At 48.2% G+C, this 18888-nt stretch overlaps 2 protein-coding genes across 4 annotated transcripts in view; one reads left to right on the forward strand and one right to left on the reverse strand.

Moving 5' to 3' along the window:
* The window catches only part of TXNL4A (thioredoxin like 4A), a 63925-nt gene extending 57691 nt beyond the window's left edge, over positions 1-6234 (reverse strand). Inside the window, exons 1-2 of one of the 2 annotated variants that reach the window (XM_055102528.2) lie at positions 6110-6169; positions 2781-2837 (exon numbers count right to left, since the gene is read on the reverse strand). The gene's annotated coding sequence lies outside the window, so the exon portion shown is untranslated. Of the gene's footprint in view, positions 1-2780; positions 2838-6109 lie in introns of both variants that reach the window. The other variant, XM_034943427.2, reaches the window with a different exon arrangement.
* A 295-nt stretch (positions 6235-6529) lies between these two features.
* Positions 6530-18644, forward strand: RBFA (ribosome binding factor A). Of its 2 annotated transcripts, XM_034943428.3 has the most exons (7): positions 6530-6893; positions 8907-8949; positions 9569-9745; positions 10747-10859; positions 14384-14468; positions 16460-16533; positions 18021-18644. In XM_034943428.3, the coding sequence occupies exons 1-7, from the start codon at positions 6736-6738 to the stop codon at positions 18400-18402; spliced, it is 1032 nt and encodes a 343-aa protein (XP_034799319.1). In that variant the 5' UTR covers positions 6530-6735; the 3' UTR covers positions 18403-18644. The 2 variants fall into 2 exon arrangements, with proteins under 2 accessions (XP_034799319.1, XP_008966949.1); XM_008968701.5 differs by lacking the exon at positions 14384-14468 and having other exon boundaries at positions 6586-6893; positions 18021-18184.
* The last annotated feature ends 244 nt before the right edge of the window (positions 18645-18888 follow it).

An 18888-nucleotide genomic window follows, 5' to 3' on the forward strand; every position in this document is an offset into this window, starting at 1 on the left:
GCCACCAAAGGACACAAAGTGTCCAAAGACAAACTTCAGCCATGCTTGCTGCAAGTTAAGCATTTGGAGGCATATTATCTCAGTCAAAGGACTGAGTATTAACCCTGACAGAGTGAGAGGAATTTTAGCTTTCCCAATGCCTGTGACTAATAAACAACTTAGAGGATTTTGGGTCCTGGCTGGCTATTGTAGAAACTGGATACCAAATTCTTCTTTATGACTCAAACTCTGTAGGCATACTTAAAAAATGAACAACCTGATCCCATCTTGTGGACTCTTGAGGGACAATTAGCTGTACAACAAATAAAGGAAATTCTAACTAATGCCCCAGCCTTAGGGCACCCAAACTACAAACTGCCTTTCTCCCTTTCCATACACGAAACTGGAGGTACTGCATCCAGGGTACTGATCCAGAAACATGGTGATCATCAGAGGCCTATAGGCTATTTTAGCCAACACCTGGACCCAGTGGCTTGAGGGCTGCCTCCTTGTGTGAGAGCAGTAGCAACCATGGCCCTTCTGTACAAGTCTGTTGAAGAAATAAGTATGGGTTCCCCCCTTACCGTTTCTGTGCCACATTCTCCTGAGACCCTTCTAAACTCTCATCATACTCAACATGTGTCTGTCAACCGGTCAGCCTCTTATCAAATTTTGCTTGTACCATCTTCCAATATTACTACTTCCAGTATAATAATCTTAATCTGGCCACTCTCTTGCCAGGCCCTTCTGACAAGACCCCTCATGACTGTGTTCTGATGACTGACTGACTTCTCACCTCCAGGACAGACCTACAAGAGATGCCACTGGATCATGCTAAAATAGAATGGTATACAGATGGGTCTTATTTAAGAGGAGAGGATGGAAATTTTGGAGCAGGATATGCTGTAGTTTCCTTATCAGAGGTAATTAAAGCCGGTCCTCTTCTGGAAGCCAGATCATCTCAAGTGGCCGAGTTGATTGCCCTGACCCGTGGTTGTCAATTGGCAAAATACAAGGCTGCAAACATTTACACTGACAGCTGCTATGCTTCTGGGGTTTGCATGACTTTGGGATGCTATGGAAAGACGGAGGATATTTAGCCTCCTCAGGGCAACCCATAAAAAATGTACAACATGTATCAGAGCTGTTAGAAGCTATTCTAAAACCCAAATGTTTGGCAATTATAAAAATCCCAGTCACTCAAAATTAGACACCACAGAAAGGGTAACCAATTGGCTGATGCCACTGCTAAAAGAGCAGCACCCGAGCCACCAGCCCCAATCCAGGACCAAACGGCCATAAAACCCGAAACACTTAGAAACATGTTGAAAGAAACCCAGAGCAGAGCTCCTGCAAAAGAGAAATCTACCTGGAAACAGTCAGGGAGACACTTTTCTCCCGAAACTGAAATACAGTGTGGACCTAATAACCATTATTCCAGTGGGATGCCAGGTGCCCCTTATGGAATATGTCCATAATCTAACCCATTGTAACCCAGATAAAATGATATCCCAGCATAAACAATATTACTGGAAACCATCCTTCACAGTGGCACAAAATATTTACTCTTGATGTGTTATTTGTCCCTAATATAAAGGAAAGTCGCCCAGGGTCACTTTCCCCTTCCAGCTGGACCTTTTGAGGTATGGCAGCTTGATTTCATTCAGCTGCTATCATCTCAAGATTACAAGTATGTTTTACTAATGCTCTGCATGTTTTCTCATTGGGTTAAAGCTTTCCCTGCAGGCAAGCCACAGCCATGGCAGTTGGAAAAATCCTACTAGAAAAAATTATCCCACTGTGGCGAGTCCCAGGTGAACGTCACAGCGACAGGGGAACTCACTTTACTGGCCAGGTTATTCAAAATATTTGTAAAACTTGGCTATTTTCACATTTCCATTGTGCCTACCATCCCCAATCCTCAGGCCTAGTGGAGAGGCACAACTGGCTAAATTCACCTCCAGACATTTCACCTCCCCTAGCCCAAAGCACTACCCCTAGTGCTGCTTAAACTCCAATCCACCCCTTTTGGAAAACAACTGTGTCCTCAAGAAATAATAACGGAGGCCCATGTGTATGGGAACAAACATAATCAACCCAACTTTTCTCAAGGGAGATATATTGCAACATTGTGAGGGACTTATCGCCTTAAAAAAAAGCCAAGATTTGATAAAGAATTCCTTTCATAGTGTGCTCCATGAAGATAAGGTGCCTGGTCACAATCTGCAACCCAGAGATTTTGTCTATTGGAAAAGACATCTAATAAAGAATTCCCTTCAACCCCAATGGAAGGGCCCACACCAGGTACTATTGACTAATCTATGTCCCATAAAATTAGAAGGTGTAGACTCATGGATTCATCTCTCTCATCTTAAGGCACAACCTCCTGAGTGGACTGTAACTCCCACCAAAGACCTTTGCCTCCAGTTCACTAAACATTGACCTTCAACCCAGGATTAGAAGCAGACAACAGCTGTTGTGGACTGCTTAAACCCAAGACACAGGACCAGGCCTGTACACAAAGAAATGCCTATGTTTACTGTACAATAACCATTACAATTATTGTCCTAGATATACTGTCATCTGCTGTCTAATAAAGAACAGGGCACTTGCCTTGTCTGATTTAACACCCTTTAGTAACTAAGATGAATTTCACAACCTTGCTATTATTAATCATGTATCCCTTCACCTTCTTGCCACTGCCACCCACTGATGCCCATGAAACAAACCTGTTTCTACAATGGGCTCAGGATTATGCAGACAAATTACAATAAGAACACCTGCTTGATATGCGGACTTACGCCTCTTTCCAGTGGCACCAGCCTCCAGTGGTGGGTATCCTCCTTCCAAGGTCAGGACTGGATAGAATACCAAAAATTTATTACATCACAGAAACAGTTTGGTATCCTTCGTGCTGGCATAACAAAAGACAATATATATAGTTGGCCCATTAAAAACACTCTTGGCCAGGCGCAGTGGCTCACGCCTGTAATCCTAGCACTTTAGGAGGCCGAGGCGGGTGGATCATTTGAGATCAGGAGTTTCAGACCAGGCCTGGTCAACATGGTGAAACCCTGTCTCTACTAAAAATGCAAAAATTAGCCAGGTGTGGTGGTGCATGCCTGTAATCCCAGCTACTTGGCAGGCTGAGGCAGGAGAATTGCTTGAACCCGGGAGTTGGAGGTTGCAGTGAGCTGAGAACACGCCACTGCACTCCAGCCTGGGCGATGGAGTGAGATTCCATGTCAAAATCAATGAACAAATAAAAACACTCTTAAGAACAAAGGACATGGGAAAAGTTTTTCAGTGGAAAGGACCAGCTCATTAGCTCTCACTTCAGCATTTCCCCCAACTAAAACAAAGTGGTGACCATGCCCCAAACAATGGCCCGTTTTCACAATGGAATAATGCAAACTTGGGATGGATTTATCTGGTTCACCCCTTCGTTTGGCCAACTCAGTCAAAATGTTCCTTTGTGCTGGGAGCAAAGAAATCACACCCAGGACCTGTGGCCAAACAGTAGGAAGATATATGGGGTGGACACCTGGAGAATGTTGTGACCACATTATCGTATTATGAGACACTGACTGGCATGCCACCGACTGGGTGCAGTGACCAAGTATTTATTGGCTAGCTCCAAATGGGACATATTGGCTATGTGGCACTAAATTATGGCTGTGGTCACCTCCAGGGTGGTTGGGATGATGCTCCCCAGGTTATGCTTGGGCACAAGGACGAGTAATTCAGACCCTGCCCCAAACAGCAAACCTTTTTCATTTACAATCTCGTTGGACACGTTCAGTATTCCAATGGTATGATCATTTAACTTCAATCTTTGTACCACAGATAGCTATTGAAGATGCTATATGGGATATAGAAGCCTTAACAAATTACACCCAAAAGGCCCTGAATGATGGCTACATGAGTTACCTCTTTGCCAAACGATGGGGTCATGCTTATGAGGAAAGCAGTGCTGCAAAATCATATGGCTTTAGATACACTAACGGCAGCACAAGGCGGCACCTGCACCAGAACAACTGAATGTTGTGTGTATATTCCAGAAAATGAAGAACATAACCCGGCTTATGACTGATATGAAAACCCAGATAATCAACCTGTCAGACCCAAAACCCTCACTGATTGGTTGAGCAGCTGGTTGGGATTCTGGGGAACTTGGTGGCACAAGCTAGTGCTTATAATAAGAATAATTTCTGATCTGTCCTGTTTTTGCTTATAATGTTGTTGTGGTATATGTTTGCAAATAAGTCCATGTGTAACTGAAAGGGCTAGGGTAATGACTGCTCAGAGAATTGCTCTAATTGAGGAGGCAGTAATGTAGCCTGACCTAGCTTCCAGTTTTGCCCTCCTTTTGTTGCTATAAGTCTGGCCTAGGTCCCTATACATTTTTCTTTTTTTCCTCTTTCTTTTTTCCTTTCCTCCCTATTTTTTATCTTCGTGGGACATGATCTCCTAGGAATGAGCATTCCTCGTGACGGAGGACTTGAACTTCTAGGAATAAACCATCCCAGCAACAACAAACCAGCAGGTGGGAAGAAAGGAGGAAGCAGCAACCTGAGGCCAGGAACCCACATTCCTTTTTAAAATGCTTTTCTCCAAAATATTTTAAAGAAAAAAAAGGGGGGAAATGTGAATGGAAATTAAATTTTGGGACGCCAAATTCATTTAGCCAAAGGGAAGAGTCAAGCTGGGAACTGGGTCACGCAAACCTGTCTCCCCCTTTTGGTTCCTAAATAAGATGGCTACAAGATGAAAGGCTACACGCCTCCCCCATATTTTGCCCACAAGGAGATTCCTGGTGAGCTGTTCAAATTTCACCATGGTGGCCAGGCGCGGTGGCTCACGCCTGTAATCCTAGCACTTTGGAAGGCCGAGTTGGGCGGATCACTTGAGGTCAGGAGTTTGAGACCAGCTTGGCCAACATGGGGAAACACCGTCTCTACTAAAAATACAAAAAGTAGCTGGGTGTGGTGGCACACAGCTGTAATCCCAGCTACACGAGAGGCTGAGGCGGGAGAATTGTTTGAACCTGGAAGGTGGAGGTTGCAGTGAGCCGGGATCACGCCAGTGCCCTCCAGCCTGGGCGGCAGAGCGAGATTCCATTTCAAAAAAATAAAACTTAACCATGGCAATGCAAATTGATAGCTTATCTTTACAGGTGCAGTCACCCTAGCCCATCTGATTGTTCCCCTACCACAATTGGTCTGCGTTATCTTATGTAAAATGCAGATTCCCCACGTTTTTCCTCTGCCCGTTTGTTTGTGAAAACTCTGCTTCTCAATACTCCGCCCTTTCCCCTTTAAATCTGGAGCCCTCAAAATCATTTTTGGAGAAAGGCATAGACCTGTCTCCTGGGTGCGTCCTTAACTTTGGCAAATAAATCTCCTAAAATGATTAGAGACTTGTCGTTTTCTTCGATTGACAATATATACACACATACATACGCACACACACACACATATATACACGCACGCACATGCACACATATACATGTCCACACACATGCACACACACGTACATATGCACACATACACACGTACACATCCACACGCGCCCACACATACACACACACAGACGTGTCTCACACCACAGCAGCCGACTCGGGGGAGTCACAGCCCACGCATCCCCAACACTGCGGTCGCGCTCACTTCTCTTTCCACGCCCGGGGGGGAGCAGCTTCCCCGCTGGGCCACGCTGACTCTGGGGAGGCGGGCGGGGCGAGACCACTTCTGGGGAGGACGCCCAATCTGGGGTCTTTCTCTAGGTGCCCGGGGAGAAGGCGGCGCAGCAGCAAAGCCCTGGAGGGCCCAGTGGCGGAAACAGACGGACCCCTCGCAGCCTCCCGCCGACAGCGGCCCTGCCCAGGTCTCCAGGCTTCGATGCCTTCGTTGCTTTGTGCAGCGCACCCGCCTACGTCAGTTCCCAGTATTTAAACAAAACGTGTTCCCTAGCTGCGCAGCGCCAGGCAACCAGGCGGTTCCCACGCTTCCCCGAGCGGCACACCCTCCGCGCAGCCCACGCGGCCTCCCCACGCCCCGCTCCGGCCGGCCCCGCCTCGTGTCGTCCTTCGCCCCGCCCCCGTTGCCGCCCCCCCCGCCCGCACACTGCCCACCTGGCGTTGTCTTCAGCCCGCCTACACGCCGCTCGCTTCGCTCTGGTAGTCGCCCACCTCGCGCTGCCCTTCTCGCTTCAGTCTTCGCCCTGCCCACCCACCGCCCACCTCGCGTCAGTCTTCGCCCCGCCCATTCACCGCCCGCCTCGCGTCAGTCTTCGCCCCGCCCAACCACCGCCCGCTTCGCGTCAGTCTTCACCCCGCCCACTCGCCGTTCGCCTCGCGCCTTCGCCCCTCCGCCGTTGTCGCCCCGCCCCTTCTTGCGTCCAGTCTTTGCCCCGCCCCGCGCCGTCGCCCCGTCCACACGCCGTCCGCCTCGCGTCGTCTTCGCCCCGCCCACCTACCGCCCGCCTCGGGCCTTCGCCCCTCCGCCGTCGTTGCCCCGCCCGCCTTGCACCCCGTCTTCGTCCCGCCCCGCGCCGTGGCCCCGCCCACACGCCGACAGCTTCGCGTCTGTCCTCGCCCCGCCCTGCATCATCGCCCCGCCCACACGCCGCCTGCCAGGCGTGAGTCTTCCTCGCGCTCTGCGCCGTCGCCCCGCCCACACGCCGCCACCCTCGCGTCAGTTGTCGCTCCGCGCCTGCGCCCGTTGTCTCCCTGCTCGCTCCGGGTCCCGGGGCCGCGCCATGTGGCCTGCGGCGGGCGGGCTGTGGCGCTCCCGCGCGGGTCTCTGGGCCCTGTTCCGTAGCCACGATGCTGCGCTATTTCCAGGCTGCGAGCGGGGACTTCACTGCTCTGCTGTCTCCTGCAAGAACTGGCTCAAGAAATTTGCCTCGAAAACCAAGTAATGCGGCGGGGGCGGTGTCCCTGGGCGCGGTATTCCCTAGGGGGCGGTGTCCCCGGGTTGCGGTGTCCGCTCATCCGCGTTCTTGCGCCCATGCGGCCTAGCTCGCCAGTTCCTGCCTCCTGGGGTCTGCAGCAGTTCTAGCTCTCACTGTCAACATTTGCAGCTTTTGTGTTCGTGGACGTGTGTCGGGTTAAGAAAACAAAGTGACAATGTGTGTTTATTTTGATTCTTGTCACCAGACGTATTTTTCAGAAGATTAGTTTCAGAAAATGAGGAAAAATGAAAAAATATAAGAATTTCCTTGCTAATGTTGACTTTCTGTGTGAATTTGAAGACTAAAGCTTGTCATGATAATTAGTGTTTTTAAATTATGAAAGATAAGTACAATAAAATACATTGACTTTTCACACTGCTTTTAGTTCTTCTAAGTATGGTAGGTGGTTGTATGTTTTCTACTTTAATACACTACTTTTAAAGACAGTTTTAGACCCTGCAGAAAAATTGCAAAAATAGTACCGCGTTCCTGTGTCCTGGCACCCAGCTCCCCCTGTGTTAGCGTCGGACTTTAGCTTCCAACGTGTTCCAGTTAATGAGCCGATATTGATAGAGTGTTGCTAACTGAAGCTCATACTTTATTCACTTTTCCTTGGTTCTGCCTGCTGTCCCTTCCTGTCCCAGGTGCCCACCCAAGGTCCACGTTACATTGAATTGTCTTGTTTCCTTAGGCTGGGGTAGAGTCCCAGACTGTCCCCGGTTTTGATGGCTGTGCCAGTTTTGAGGGGTACTGGTCAGGTGCTTTGCAGGATGCCTCTCTGTTGGAATGTGCCTGTTTTTTTAATGCTTAGACGTGGATTATGGCTTTTGGGGAGGAAGACTACAGAGGTAAAGGCCATTCTCATCGCACCGTATCCAGGGTCCACGCTGGCCGTGATCCCCTGCGTGAGGTGCTTGCCACGTTTCTCTACCGTAAAGTTACTCTTTTTGCCCCCTTTCCTTACTGTACTCTGGGAGAGAGTCGCTGTGTGCAGCCCATGCCTAATGAGTGGGGAATTTTGCTCATAAGTGATTTGCATTCTGCACAAGGGATGTGTCTCTTCACCCCATGTATTAATTCATTCATATCACCAAGAACTCATGGGTTATAATCCCGTGTTACTTAGTTTTGTTCGAATGTTTCCAGCTCAGGCCCTTAGGAGCTCACTAAGCTCCTATGTCCTGTTTGCATACCCTGTCATTGTGGGGTTTTGCTGGGTTCTGTGTGTGTTAAACACTTTCCTACTTTCTGGCACTACAAGATACTCCAGGCTCATCTTGTGTGTTTCGTACCGCAGCCCTAAAATCAGCCATTTCTCCAAGAAGCCCTCGTTCCTTTTATTGGAGAGAGAGATTAGAAACCATGGGTGCTGGGTGTGTTCATTGCTTCTGGGGTGTCTGTCTTTTGGGCCATCTCATCTGACGAAAGGATATATGTGTTTCTACTAACCCTTGTGTAAATATGCACCTATAAACATTTCCGTGTATAGCCATCTGTCTCCAACTCCAGACGTACTGTGTGGATCATTCTAGCCTCCTCTCCTTGCTTATCTGTAAGTCGCACTCCAATGGTGAGCGTGGCTCCCACCATCCATTTGCTTAATTGTTCAGTCTCAGTCTATGCCTATAACAGTATCTGAATCCTTTACTTGAACTTCCATGGGAAACATCTTTATCAATTAGCGTATAGTGTTTCTGTGCAGTTTGGTAGGTGTCTTTTTAAGATCCTCTCTCTAACCTTGGGACTAGAAGTAGAATTTAGGTAAAAATTATGAGGTTGAATTAAAACCATCTTCAGCCTCTTCCCCACAACCCATGTTGTTATCAATTAAATTCTGAAATTTTTAAAGATGTCCAGTAATGTAACATCTAAGTTTAGCCCCTTATAAACAGTTATGGTATCATAACCTCTTAAATTAGCTTATGTAACTTTTTGACTTTGCCATCACTAACATAATGCTTATTTTCTCCCCAAAGAAAAAAGGTTTGGTATGAAAGTCCTTCCTTGGGTTCTCACTCGGTGAGTATAAGCCATGAGCCACTTTATAATCCTGATGGGAGTGAGGGTTTAAAAGTTGGCAAAACTCTTACCTGGAGGTCTTTCCATTTCTGTATTGGAGGGGATAGTGTCTATGTGGATGCGACTGGATGCCGTTGGCAACATGGAGTTTTGATCTTTTCAAAAAAAAATGTACTGACATTAATGTTTTCTGGAAAGTCATATCTTTTATCAAATTATAATATGGTAATATCCATTCAGTTTTTAGTGTGTGTGTACTGTAAAAGTTTATACAATATATGGCTCCCATTCTGAAAAATAAATACATCACGTTTCCAAAAAATTACTGAATTATTCCCTTTAGCACGGTGAACTTTATAGTATGTGAATTATATCTCAACAAAAACTTTTTTTGAGAAAATATTTACTGGCAGTACTTTTAATCTTGGAAGGTTACCAGGTAAAATTTAAAAGGATCCCGGTTTATAAAACTTTATCTTAATGAAAGCTGAGGCAGCTGAGAGTGATAGCTGCTGTTGATCTGGTTGCCCATCCAGCCCTCCCCCAGCCCCTGCTGTGTGACTTGGTGAGTTTGGAGTTGTAATGCTGCCCTTGGGGTGTGCTCTTCTTCTTGATGGAGACTTACAAACCATCCAAGTTGGAATTCCTCATGAGGAGCACCTCAAAGAAAACCAGGAAGGAAGACCATGCGCGCCTGAGGGCCCTGAACGGCCTCCTCTATAAGGCACTGACAGACCTGCTGTGTACCCCTGAAGTGAGTCAGGAGCTGTATAACCTTAACGTGGAGCTCTCCAAGGTAGGCTGTGTGGCCAAAGAGAAGAAATGGGTTGAGACAGCAGGCCTGGCACTTACTTTACCTGGCCCAGTCTTGCCTGACAATTAAAAAAAGACGCTTTAGACTGGGTGCGGTGGCTCACGCCTGTAATCCCAGCACTTTGGGAGGCTGAGGCGGGCGGATCACGAGGTCAGGAGATTGAGACGATCCTGGCTAACACAGTGAAACCCCATCTCCACTAAAAATACAAAAACTTAGCCGGGCATGGTGGCGGGCGCCTGTAGTCCCACCTACTCGGGCGGCTGAGGCAGGAGAATCGCTTGAACCCAGGAGGCGGAGGTTGCAGTGAGCTGAGGCCGCGCCTCTGCACTCCACCCTGGGCGACAGAGCGAGACTCCGTCTCAAAAAAAAAAAGAAAAGCCACTTTCGCACTTATGAAGTCTTAGTTCTGGGTTGCAGAAATAGAAATGATGCTCAGTCTGGTCATTGGTGCCCTGGAGACAGATGGTGAGTGTCTGTGCTGTGCAGAGGCAGATGTCTCACTGCAAGGCAGGAGTCCTGTGACCAAACAGCACCTGGCACATTGTCAGATAGTAGAAGGTCTAAGCCTGCCGTGGGAAGAGGATGCATCTGCATGTACCTCAGTACAGAGGTACAGGAGATGACTTCCTCTGACCCACTCAGTGAGTTGTAAGGAGAAAAGGCAGCATCGAGCATTTTTGATTAGCGTCTCAGGGCAAGTGGCTGTGAGGCAAGCGTGGGGTCAGGGTTCCGGTTTGGTTCTGCAAACCAGGTGGTTTGGTTTGCGGGTCCTGGTGAAGAGAGGAGGGAGGTTTTGGTTTCTGGGGCCCTACTTCACCTGGGGACATGGTGCGGCAGCAGGAGGTGGCCTCCAGCAGCATTCCAGAGCCCTGGCTTGGGTGGGAGGGGCGTCTGCAGCTGTCGTTTTCATCTCCTGGATGTTGTTTGTCTTGAAAACCCATGTAAGCTAAAAAGTGACCTGTAGGGGGGTGGGGTCTCAGGTTTCCCTGACTCCAGACTTCTCAGCCTGCCGAGCGTACTGGAAGACAACGCTGTCTGCTGAGCAGAACGCACACATGGAGGCTGTCCTGCAGAGAAGTGCCGCGCACATGAGGTGATGACCTTTGCTTTCTGAATGTACTTGCTTTTTGCTCATACCCTAAATTTCTCAGCTGTTTCACTTGTAGGTGGACTTGAACTTTTCATTGAGTATTTTTGCTTTTAAAGAAAATTTTGGAGGCATTTTCTTGAAGTTCATAGTATAATTTGCATTTTTGTATAAGCTATAATGTAGGTTAGCATTTCTCAAAGTGTGCCAGGATCACTAGGGATCTGGAGATCCTGTCAGGGAGTTCATTAGGGTAAGACGTTATTTCACCTCTCCTGCTGTGTTGACATTTGCACTGAGGGTACAGAAACCATGAGGGAAGACTGCTGGTGCCATGCTGCCAGTCAGTGCTTTAGGGGCGCCATGCCACATGCCTAGAGTAAAAGACAATGTTACTTTTACTTAAGAATATCCCAGATGAGGCTGGACATGGTGCCTCTCACCTGTAATCCCCGCAACTCGGGATGCCGAGGCGGGAGGATCACTTGAGGCCAGGAGTTCAGGACCAGTCTGGGCAAGATGGCGAGACCCTGTCTCTACAAAAAATTAAAAAATTAACCAGGCACAGTGGCAGCACACACATATAGTCCCACCTACTCAGGAGGCTGAGGTGGGAGGTATCCCCTGGATTCCTGTCAGCCCAGGAATTTGAGGTGGCAGTGAGCCGTGTTAATGTACCTGCATTCCAGTCTGGGCAACGGAGCAAGACCCTGTTTCTCAAAGAAAAATTAAAAAATCCGAGACAGTTTATCAAAAATTATAAATTGTATTAAATCTTGACCCTTGAGCATGTCTTTTTCATATTTTTTGTAATGGGAAGTACATGTAAATCACCTGCTGTCTGGAGAATGCTGAACAGAAAAGCATCAGTGAGCAGACTGTTCAGGTTTGGGTGTTTGGCAGACATTCTTTCAAAAATGAGCGAGTGAACCTACCACTCCGGAGCAAACAACAGACCATATCTGTTGCCAGTGATAAAATTTAAGCTTTCAAGTGAAAATCAGAATTTTAGGAAACTTGTATTCACCACTGTGAGCTTGACAACTTCTAGGTACTTGAGACTCTTCTGATGAGATTGGCGGCGACCTTAACAAACGTGCTGTTGTATGATAAACTGTGTCAACGCTTTTAAAATCTGCATAACTAGGTGAGCTGTTGTTTTCCAAATGACCAGTGCATGAGGTTACAAAACCATATGCTGAGAGATCAATTCAAAGTGTGAGCCAGATGGTGAGTTTTAATGTAGCAGAGTGTGACAGGTTGGTTGGGTGTGGTTTCAGATTCCTCATTGCAACTATTTATATGTTTATTTATTTGAAATGGAGTCTTGCTGCATCGCCCAGGCTGGAGGGCAGTGGAGTGATACTGGCTCACTGCAACCTCTGCCTCCCGGGTTCAAGTGATTCTCATGCCTCAGCCTCCTGAGTAGCTGGGGTTACAGACGCCCGCCACCATGCCCAGCTAATTTTTGTATTTTTAGTAGAGATGAGGTTTCACTATATTGGCCAGGCCGGGACAACTGACCTTTAATAAAGTACATTTGTTGAATTTTTGTGACAAAGAAGATCCATACTTTTCTCATGGCTGTTAAATTCTGTCTTTCCCAACACATAACTGGGAGGCCTGAATTTTTTTTTTTTTTTTTTTTTTTTTTTGCTTTTTTTGAGACAGGATCTCATTCTGTCTCCCAGGCTGGAGTGCAGAGACACAATCTTGGCTCCTGCAGCCTCAACCTCCCAGGCTCAAGTGATCTTCCTGCCTCAGCTTCCCATACAGCTGCAAGCACAGGTGCATGCCACCACACTTGGCTAATTTTGTATTTTTTGTAGAGATAGGATCTCTCTATGTTGTCTAGGCTGGTCTCCAACTCCTGGGCTTAAGCGATCCTCTGGCCTGAGCCTCCCAAAGTGTTGAGATTACAGGCATGAGCTACTGCGCTGGCTCTTCTTGTATTTCAGTGAGAGGAAGGACAGAGTGCAGAAGCAGCAGTGAGATCCCAGCTGTCTTCCATGAAGCTGGCCTTGGAGAATTTGCAAATACGTAAACAATTCCATGCTTCTCATTGATTTTGTGGGGGGGAGTGTATATATATATATTTTTTGTTAAAATTGTCTATGTAAGCATTTAGTGGGTTTTTAAGCGACTTTAAAAAGACGTAGCTTTTAGAGTTCTCAGTTTTAGTTTGTAGTATAGTAAATATTGATAGATAGAACCCACATAAACAAATGCTCTTTGGGATCTTCAGTAATTTTTAAGAATGTAAAGGATCCTGGGACCAACAGTTTTGGGAATTGCTGAGCTGGATGATAATAAAGAAATTATTCAGTTTCCTCCTCAGTTTTAAAAAATGCAGAAATCCAAATCCAGCTCACTGTCCAGCTCTCTCAGAACTGGAATTCCTCCTTTCTGCCTCCCTTCTCATCATGCCCCATGTTTAGGGTGGGGACAGACGTAGAAAAGGTGGCCGTGTGTGGGCTTCGTTCCAGGCACCCTGCCTGGCTTCCCTGCATCATTACCACACACGATGATGCCCAGGGGTCTGTGAAACTGCATATCAGAGAATGCTTATTTCTTACTGTTTAACAAAAGCAAGAAAATGAGAGATTATTGACAAGTGTTGAAACAGCATTGTTTTCTGATTTTTAGGTATCAGAAAATTCAGTTGAGCTGAATGTCCCTCTTCCCAACTCCTGCGGTCACCCAAGATTTAGGGTCACCGTTTTCCATAGCTGTGTACCAAAGATCTGTGGTCACGGCTTTCACTGGTTATATGTGCCGTGCCTACATTGGCCCTAGGTCTGTATTATGTGATGTGCATGATACAAATATCACTTCTGTGTCTAATATCTGGGAACCTGAGGGTTGTGTCGTGCCAGGGCATGTCCACTGGGCGCAGGAGGACAGGCTGTTAGTGCACAGACCCTGGAGCCCAAGGCCACGGCGATGAGTTCAGATCAGGTTATTTGTACAGATCGCACAAGTTGCGTTGAGAAAAGTCAAGGCAATTGCAGTTATGATGCATTTTGCATCCCTTTTTTGATGTGGTAGTTGACTAAAGATGACTCTTCTGGGCTGAGGTTTTCATTTTTGAGTAATACAATAAATCTCACTCCTGCCTCTTTTTTTTTTTTCTTTTTTTTGAGACCGAGTCTTGTTCTTTCACCCAGGCCGGAGTGTAGTGGCACTATCTCGGCTCACTGCAAGTTCCGCCTCCCGGGTTCAGGCCATTCTTCTGCCTCAGCCTCCCGAGTAGCTGGGACTACAGGTGCCTGCCGCCACGCCTGGCTAATTTTTTGTATTTTTAGTAGAGACGGGGTTTCACCATGTTAGCCAGGATGGTCTCGATCTCCTGACCTCGTGATCCGCCCGCCTCGTCCTCCCAAAGTGCTGGGATTACAGGCATGAGCCACCGCGCCCGGCCTCTCACTCCTGCCTCTTAGTGACATCTTGAATCTTATGTTCAGCACTGTCACACCTCTCCACTGAGTGTCACGGCACAGCTGTGAGGGTCTGTGCATTCTGTCTCCTAGGCACCTTTTGATGTCCCAGCAGACCCTGAGGAATGTGCCACCGATAGTGTTTGTTCAAGACAAGGGAAATGCAGCTCTAGCTGAGGTAAGGTTTTCAAAAAAATTTTTTAAATTAAAAAAAAATTTTTTTTTAATTAGAGACAGAGTCTTGCTATATTGTCCAGGCTAGTCTTGAACTCCTGGCCTCAAGGGATCCTTCTGTCTCAGCCTCCCAAAGTGCTGGGATTTATAGGTGTGAGCCACCGGGCCCAGGTAATAATTAACTTTTTATAACATAAACGCTTATATGAATAAAGTTTTAAATTTAAGTTTTAAATCCTGAAAAGATAATGTACAGTTAAAAAAGAGAAGAGGCCAGGTGCAGTGGCTCAAGGCTGTAATCCCAGCACTTTGGGAGGCCGAGGCAGGTGGATCACAAGGTCAGGAGTTAGAGACTAGCCTGGCCAATACGGTGAAACCCTGTCTCTACTAAAAATACAAAAAAATTAGCTGGGTGTGGTGGCGTGGGCCCGTAGTCTCAGCTGCTCAGGAGGCTGAGGCAGAAGAATCAGTTGAACCGGGAAGGTGGAGATTGCAGTGAGCCGAGATTGTGCCACTGCACTCCAGCCTGGGCAGCAGAGTGAGAGACTCCGTGTCAAAAAAAAAAAAAAGAGAAGAAACCACTGAGAAGGGAACAGATGAAAAGTAATGAAAGAAAGGTGCAAATGAAAAGGCTCTCCCTTTCTCCTGTGCCCCTGTTCCCAGCCCAGGTCCCCAGAAGTAGTTGCTGTTTCTGGTTTTAATTTTTTTTATGCTTATCACTGTAGCTCTAACTAGGGTATGAACTCAACACGGCCAGAGTTGCCCTCCCATGCCTGTCTCCCCCTCCCACCTCTCGAAATGGATCAGTCCACTTTTGTTTCACATTATTGGGGCTTATGAGACTTAGGTCTGTCCTGTAACCTTAAGTGCTTTTATTATCATTTTCCTTGCTTTAGAGATGGGTTAGCTATAAAGATTAAAAACATGTAAATATATACTTCTCTGGGTGGTGGTTACCTGGCAGTTATTAAGATATACCTTCAAAAAGTCAGTCAAAAATCAGCGAATAGCGTTTGCAGTATTATAGGTAACTGTTGTTCAGTATAGGACCAGACAGCATTTGGATCCACAGAAGAAAAAGATCCAGTTTGACATTTTTGGTTTTCGTTAATCAGTGTGTAGGTAACACTAAAAACATTGTACAAGTAATAAGCTTGACAGATTCGTGATTTCCCTTGCTAGAAAAAGAAACGAAGGAGTGAAGTTATAGTCCCTGCCGTAAGGAATCAGGGACAGTTCAGGTCATGGCAGTGTGCTGTGAGGGCATGAGCAAGGTGTTCCCCGGGGAGGACGTGCCAGTCTCTCTGTCTGAGCTCAGCACTCCAGGCTCCTGTCTCTGGGGAGGGAGGTCCCATCAGGTGGTGTGGGTTCCAGAACAGTCACTGGACAGGGGAGAGCGCATGCTATGCTTGGAGCAGGATGAGGACACCCCCAGAGGCAGGGGATAGGCAGGCCAGGGTTTGGGTGGAATGCATTGTCCAGCAGGGCTTGTGGGCCATTGCCGTGGTGTGGGTGGCATCCCATGAGCCTGGCTGAGGAGCAGTTTTCTTTTGTAGTTTAGGCTCCCAGCATTGTGACTTTCCGCATCATCTTTTACCTTGTCTTGCTGGGAGGCTCTTGTCCCCCCAGGCACACAAATTCTGTGGCAAAACTGAAGCATTTTGCAAAACTACCTTAGAAACCAGTTAATGGTTAGTTAGTTAATTCAACTAACGCTTAACTGGTTTCTTCATAAATTTGACTAACAAGTCTAAAATGTAGTTTTTAAAAAGCCTCACGTCGTTATCAGAGAAAATGTGTTATGTTAAAGTAACAGGTATTTGAAAGCACAGGCTACTGAACAGGTCCTAGTATTTGGGAAGAGTCGGTGGAAGGAATTGTGCAAAGTCTGATCAAAAGCTCTGCAGTCAACAATGCTGGTGTTACGTGGAGCCCGGCTGTAAGTATGGTGGTGGGGATGTGGCTAACGGGTTTACCCTCTGTGTTCCTCTGTAGCTTGATCAGTTACTGGCAGTCGCAGACTTTGGACCCCGGGATGAAAGAGACAACTTTGTACAAAATGATTTCAGGTGACGCATGTGGACATATGTTTTGATTCCCTGGGGTACATTCCTGGGTGTGGAATCGCCATTTTCCACAGCAGCTGCCCAGCGCCACATCCCCAGTAGCCTGCATGATCCCCGTGGCACTTGCCTCCAGGGCCGGCAATCCACATTCACAGGCCTGTGCTGTGGCCTGGCCACATTTACACAGTGAGGGCCTCAGGGGCCACCAGAGGTGTCTGCCATAACTCCTGCAGTGAGGAGAGGGCCTCTTGTCCTCTTCATTCATTCAACACATTGTTTATTGAGTGCCCACTGTGTGCCAAGCCCTGGTCTAGCACTTAGGATGCAGCTGTCTTTGGAAGCTGCGTTTCATTAGGGGAGGCCGACAGGAAGCAGTAAACATCACAGATGGGTGTGAGGAGGGGAGTAGAGGGAGGTGGGGCTTGGGAGAGCAGGTCGGGGGCGTGGAAGTTTGGCCTGTGCATGTACACACACATACACATCTTTTCCAAACATGTAGTGCCTGACAGAGCCTGTGGGTCTTGGGGTGTTTGTGGGGGGCCCCATTCCAAGCCCACAGCTGCTAGAGCAGGCCTTGCCTGAGGGCCTTAGACAGCAGCGTCGACATCGCCTGGCACCTGCCAGAGTCGGGTTTAACCAGCCTGCCAGGTGCATCCCTGAGCTGGAAGCAAAGCTCCACGCTGTAGCAGGCCTGGCCTGACCGTGTCAGCAAGGGGCAGTGTGGGGGCGGCAGGGCAGGGAACTGAGCCCAGGGTGTGGAAACTTTCCAAAGTGGAGCCTTGGAGGATACAGGGGCTGTGACGTGGCCTTGACTAGATGCTGTTCACCAAGAATAGACTCTTCATGAAGGCGAATGAGTGGCAGGTCTGATAGGCCTCAACTGCGATTCTGCCAGTTGAACTGGCCCGAGGCACTGGCCATGCTTAGAGAAAAAAGTTGCAAACGCTTTTTTTTTTTTTTTGAGGCAGAGTCTCACTCTGTCGCCCAGGTTAGAGTGCAGCGGCGTGATCTTGGCTCACTGCAATGTCTGCCTCTTGGGTTCAGGCGATCCTTCTGCCTCAGCCTCCTGCGTAGCTGGGATTACAGGCGAGCGCCACCACGCCCAGCTAATTTTTGTATTTTTAGTAGAGACGGGGTTTCACCATGTTGGCCAGGCTGGTCTTGCACTCCTGACCTCGTGATCCGCCCACCTCAGCCTCCCACAGTGCTGGGATTACAGATGTGAGCCACCGTGCCCGGCGCAAATGCATTTATTGCATACAGGACGGTGCACCTGGACTGTGCTGGCCAAATGCTTCTGACACTGGAGAAGGCGGAAACCAAAGCCCACCTTCCTTCACTCCTGTCTCCAGTTACCCTCAGATAGACGTTTGGGAGGGTTCTCAGGCGAGTAGATGTAGGAAGTGTGATGTGCTGTTGTGTTGTGGCGACGACACTGTGGACTAGGGGCTTGGTTTGTGCTTGGTGTGAAGCCTCTTCTTCCTTCCCAGGGACCCTGATGCCCCACAACCCCGCGGCACCACAGAGCCGGCCACAAGCTCCAGTCTGTGTGGGATCGATCATGAGGCGCTCAACAAGCAGATTATGGAGTACAAAAGGAGGAAAGATAAAGGGCTCGGGGGCCTGGTGTGGCAGGGGCAGGTGGCTGAGCTGACAACGCAGATGAAAAAGGGAAGGAAGAGGGCCAAGCCCCGCCTGGAGCAGGACAGCTCCCTCAAGAGTTACCTGTCAGGCGAGGAGGTTGAAGATGACCTGGACCCGGTTGGTGCCCCGGAGTACGAATGCTATGCCCCGGACACAGAGGAGTTGGAGGCAGAGAGAGGAGGTGGCAGAACAGAGGATGGCCACAGCTGCGGAGCAAGCAGGGAGTAGATGGAGAGGCTCTGCCCATCCCACGTTTGCAGGGAAAAGCATTGGCACGCAACGCAGCATGTGGCTTCATTGAGGCAGTTGATGGAGTTAAACCATCTGCTCTTCTGCTACTTCAACATTTTCTAGCTTTTCCGTGTATCTAAACACAATTTGCTACACAAGTCACTGTTTTTTTTTCCATACACTGTGTGTAATTTAAAAATTAAATGGCCATCTTATCACAGATTCTCACAAAAAGAAAATGGTAAAATAGTGTCTCTGAGATGCTGGCATGGCCACCTCCACGTGCAGAGCCCTGCCAGGTGCCAGTGAGTGCTTGGCCCGAGGGGTCAGGCCACAGCAGTGGCCGGGGTGAGAACTGAACCTGCAAACCTGGGGAGAACAGAGGGTCCCCAGAGCCTCCCAACCCCCTGGAGCTGCTGAGCCGGCCCATGGTGCCGGGGGCTCCGTCCCTGGGGCTGCTGGGCTGGCACGTGGCGCCGGGGG

This window comes from Pan paniscus, chromosome 17 (genome assembly GCF_029289425.2).
Source record: "Pan paniscus chromosome 17, NHGRI_mPanPan1-v2.0_pri, whole genome shotgun sequence".
Taxonomy (NCBI): Eukaryota; Metazoa; Chordata; class Mammalia; order Primates; family Hominidae; genus Pan; species Pan paniscus.

What these genes read in the sequence shown, in the direction of transcription:
- RBFA (XM_034943428.3), top strand. Translation starts at nt 6,736, where the DNA reads ATGTGGCCTGCGGCGGGCGGGCTGTGGCGCTCCCGCGCGGGTCTCTGG. An exon ending in CTTCCTTGGGTTCTCACTCG is followed by an intron (nt 8,950 to 9,568) that starts GTGAGTATAAGC and finishes TTCTTGATGGAG; the next exon opens with ACTTACAAACCATCCAAGTT. An exon ending in TTTGTACAAAATGATTTCAG is followed by an intron (nt 16,534 to 18,020) that starts GTGACGCATGTG and finishes CTTCCTTCCCAG; the next exon opens with GGACCCTGATGCCCCACAAC.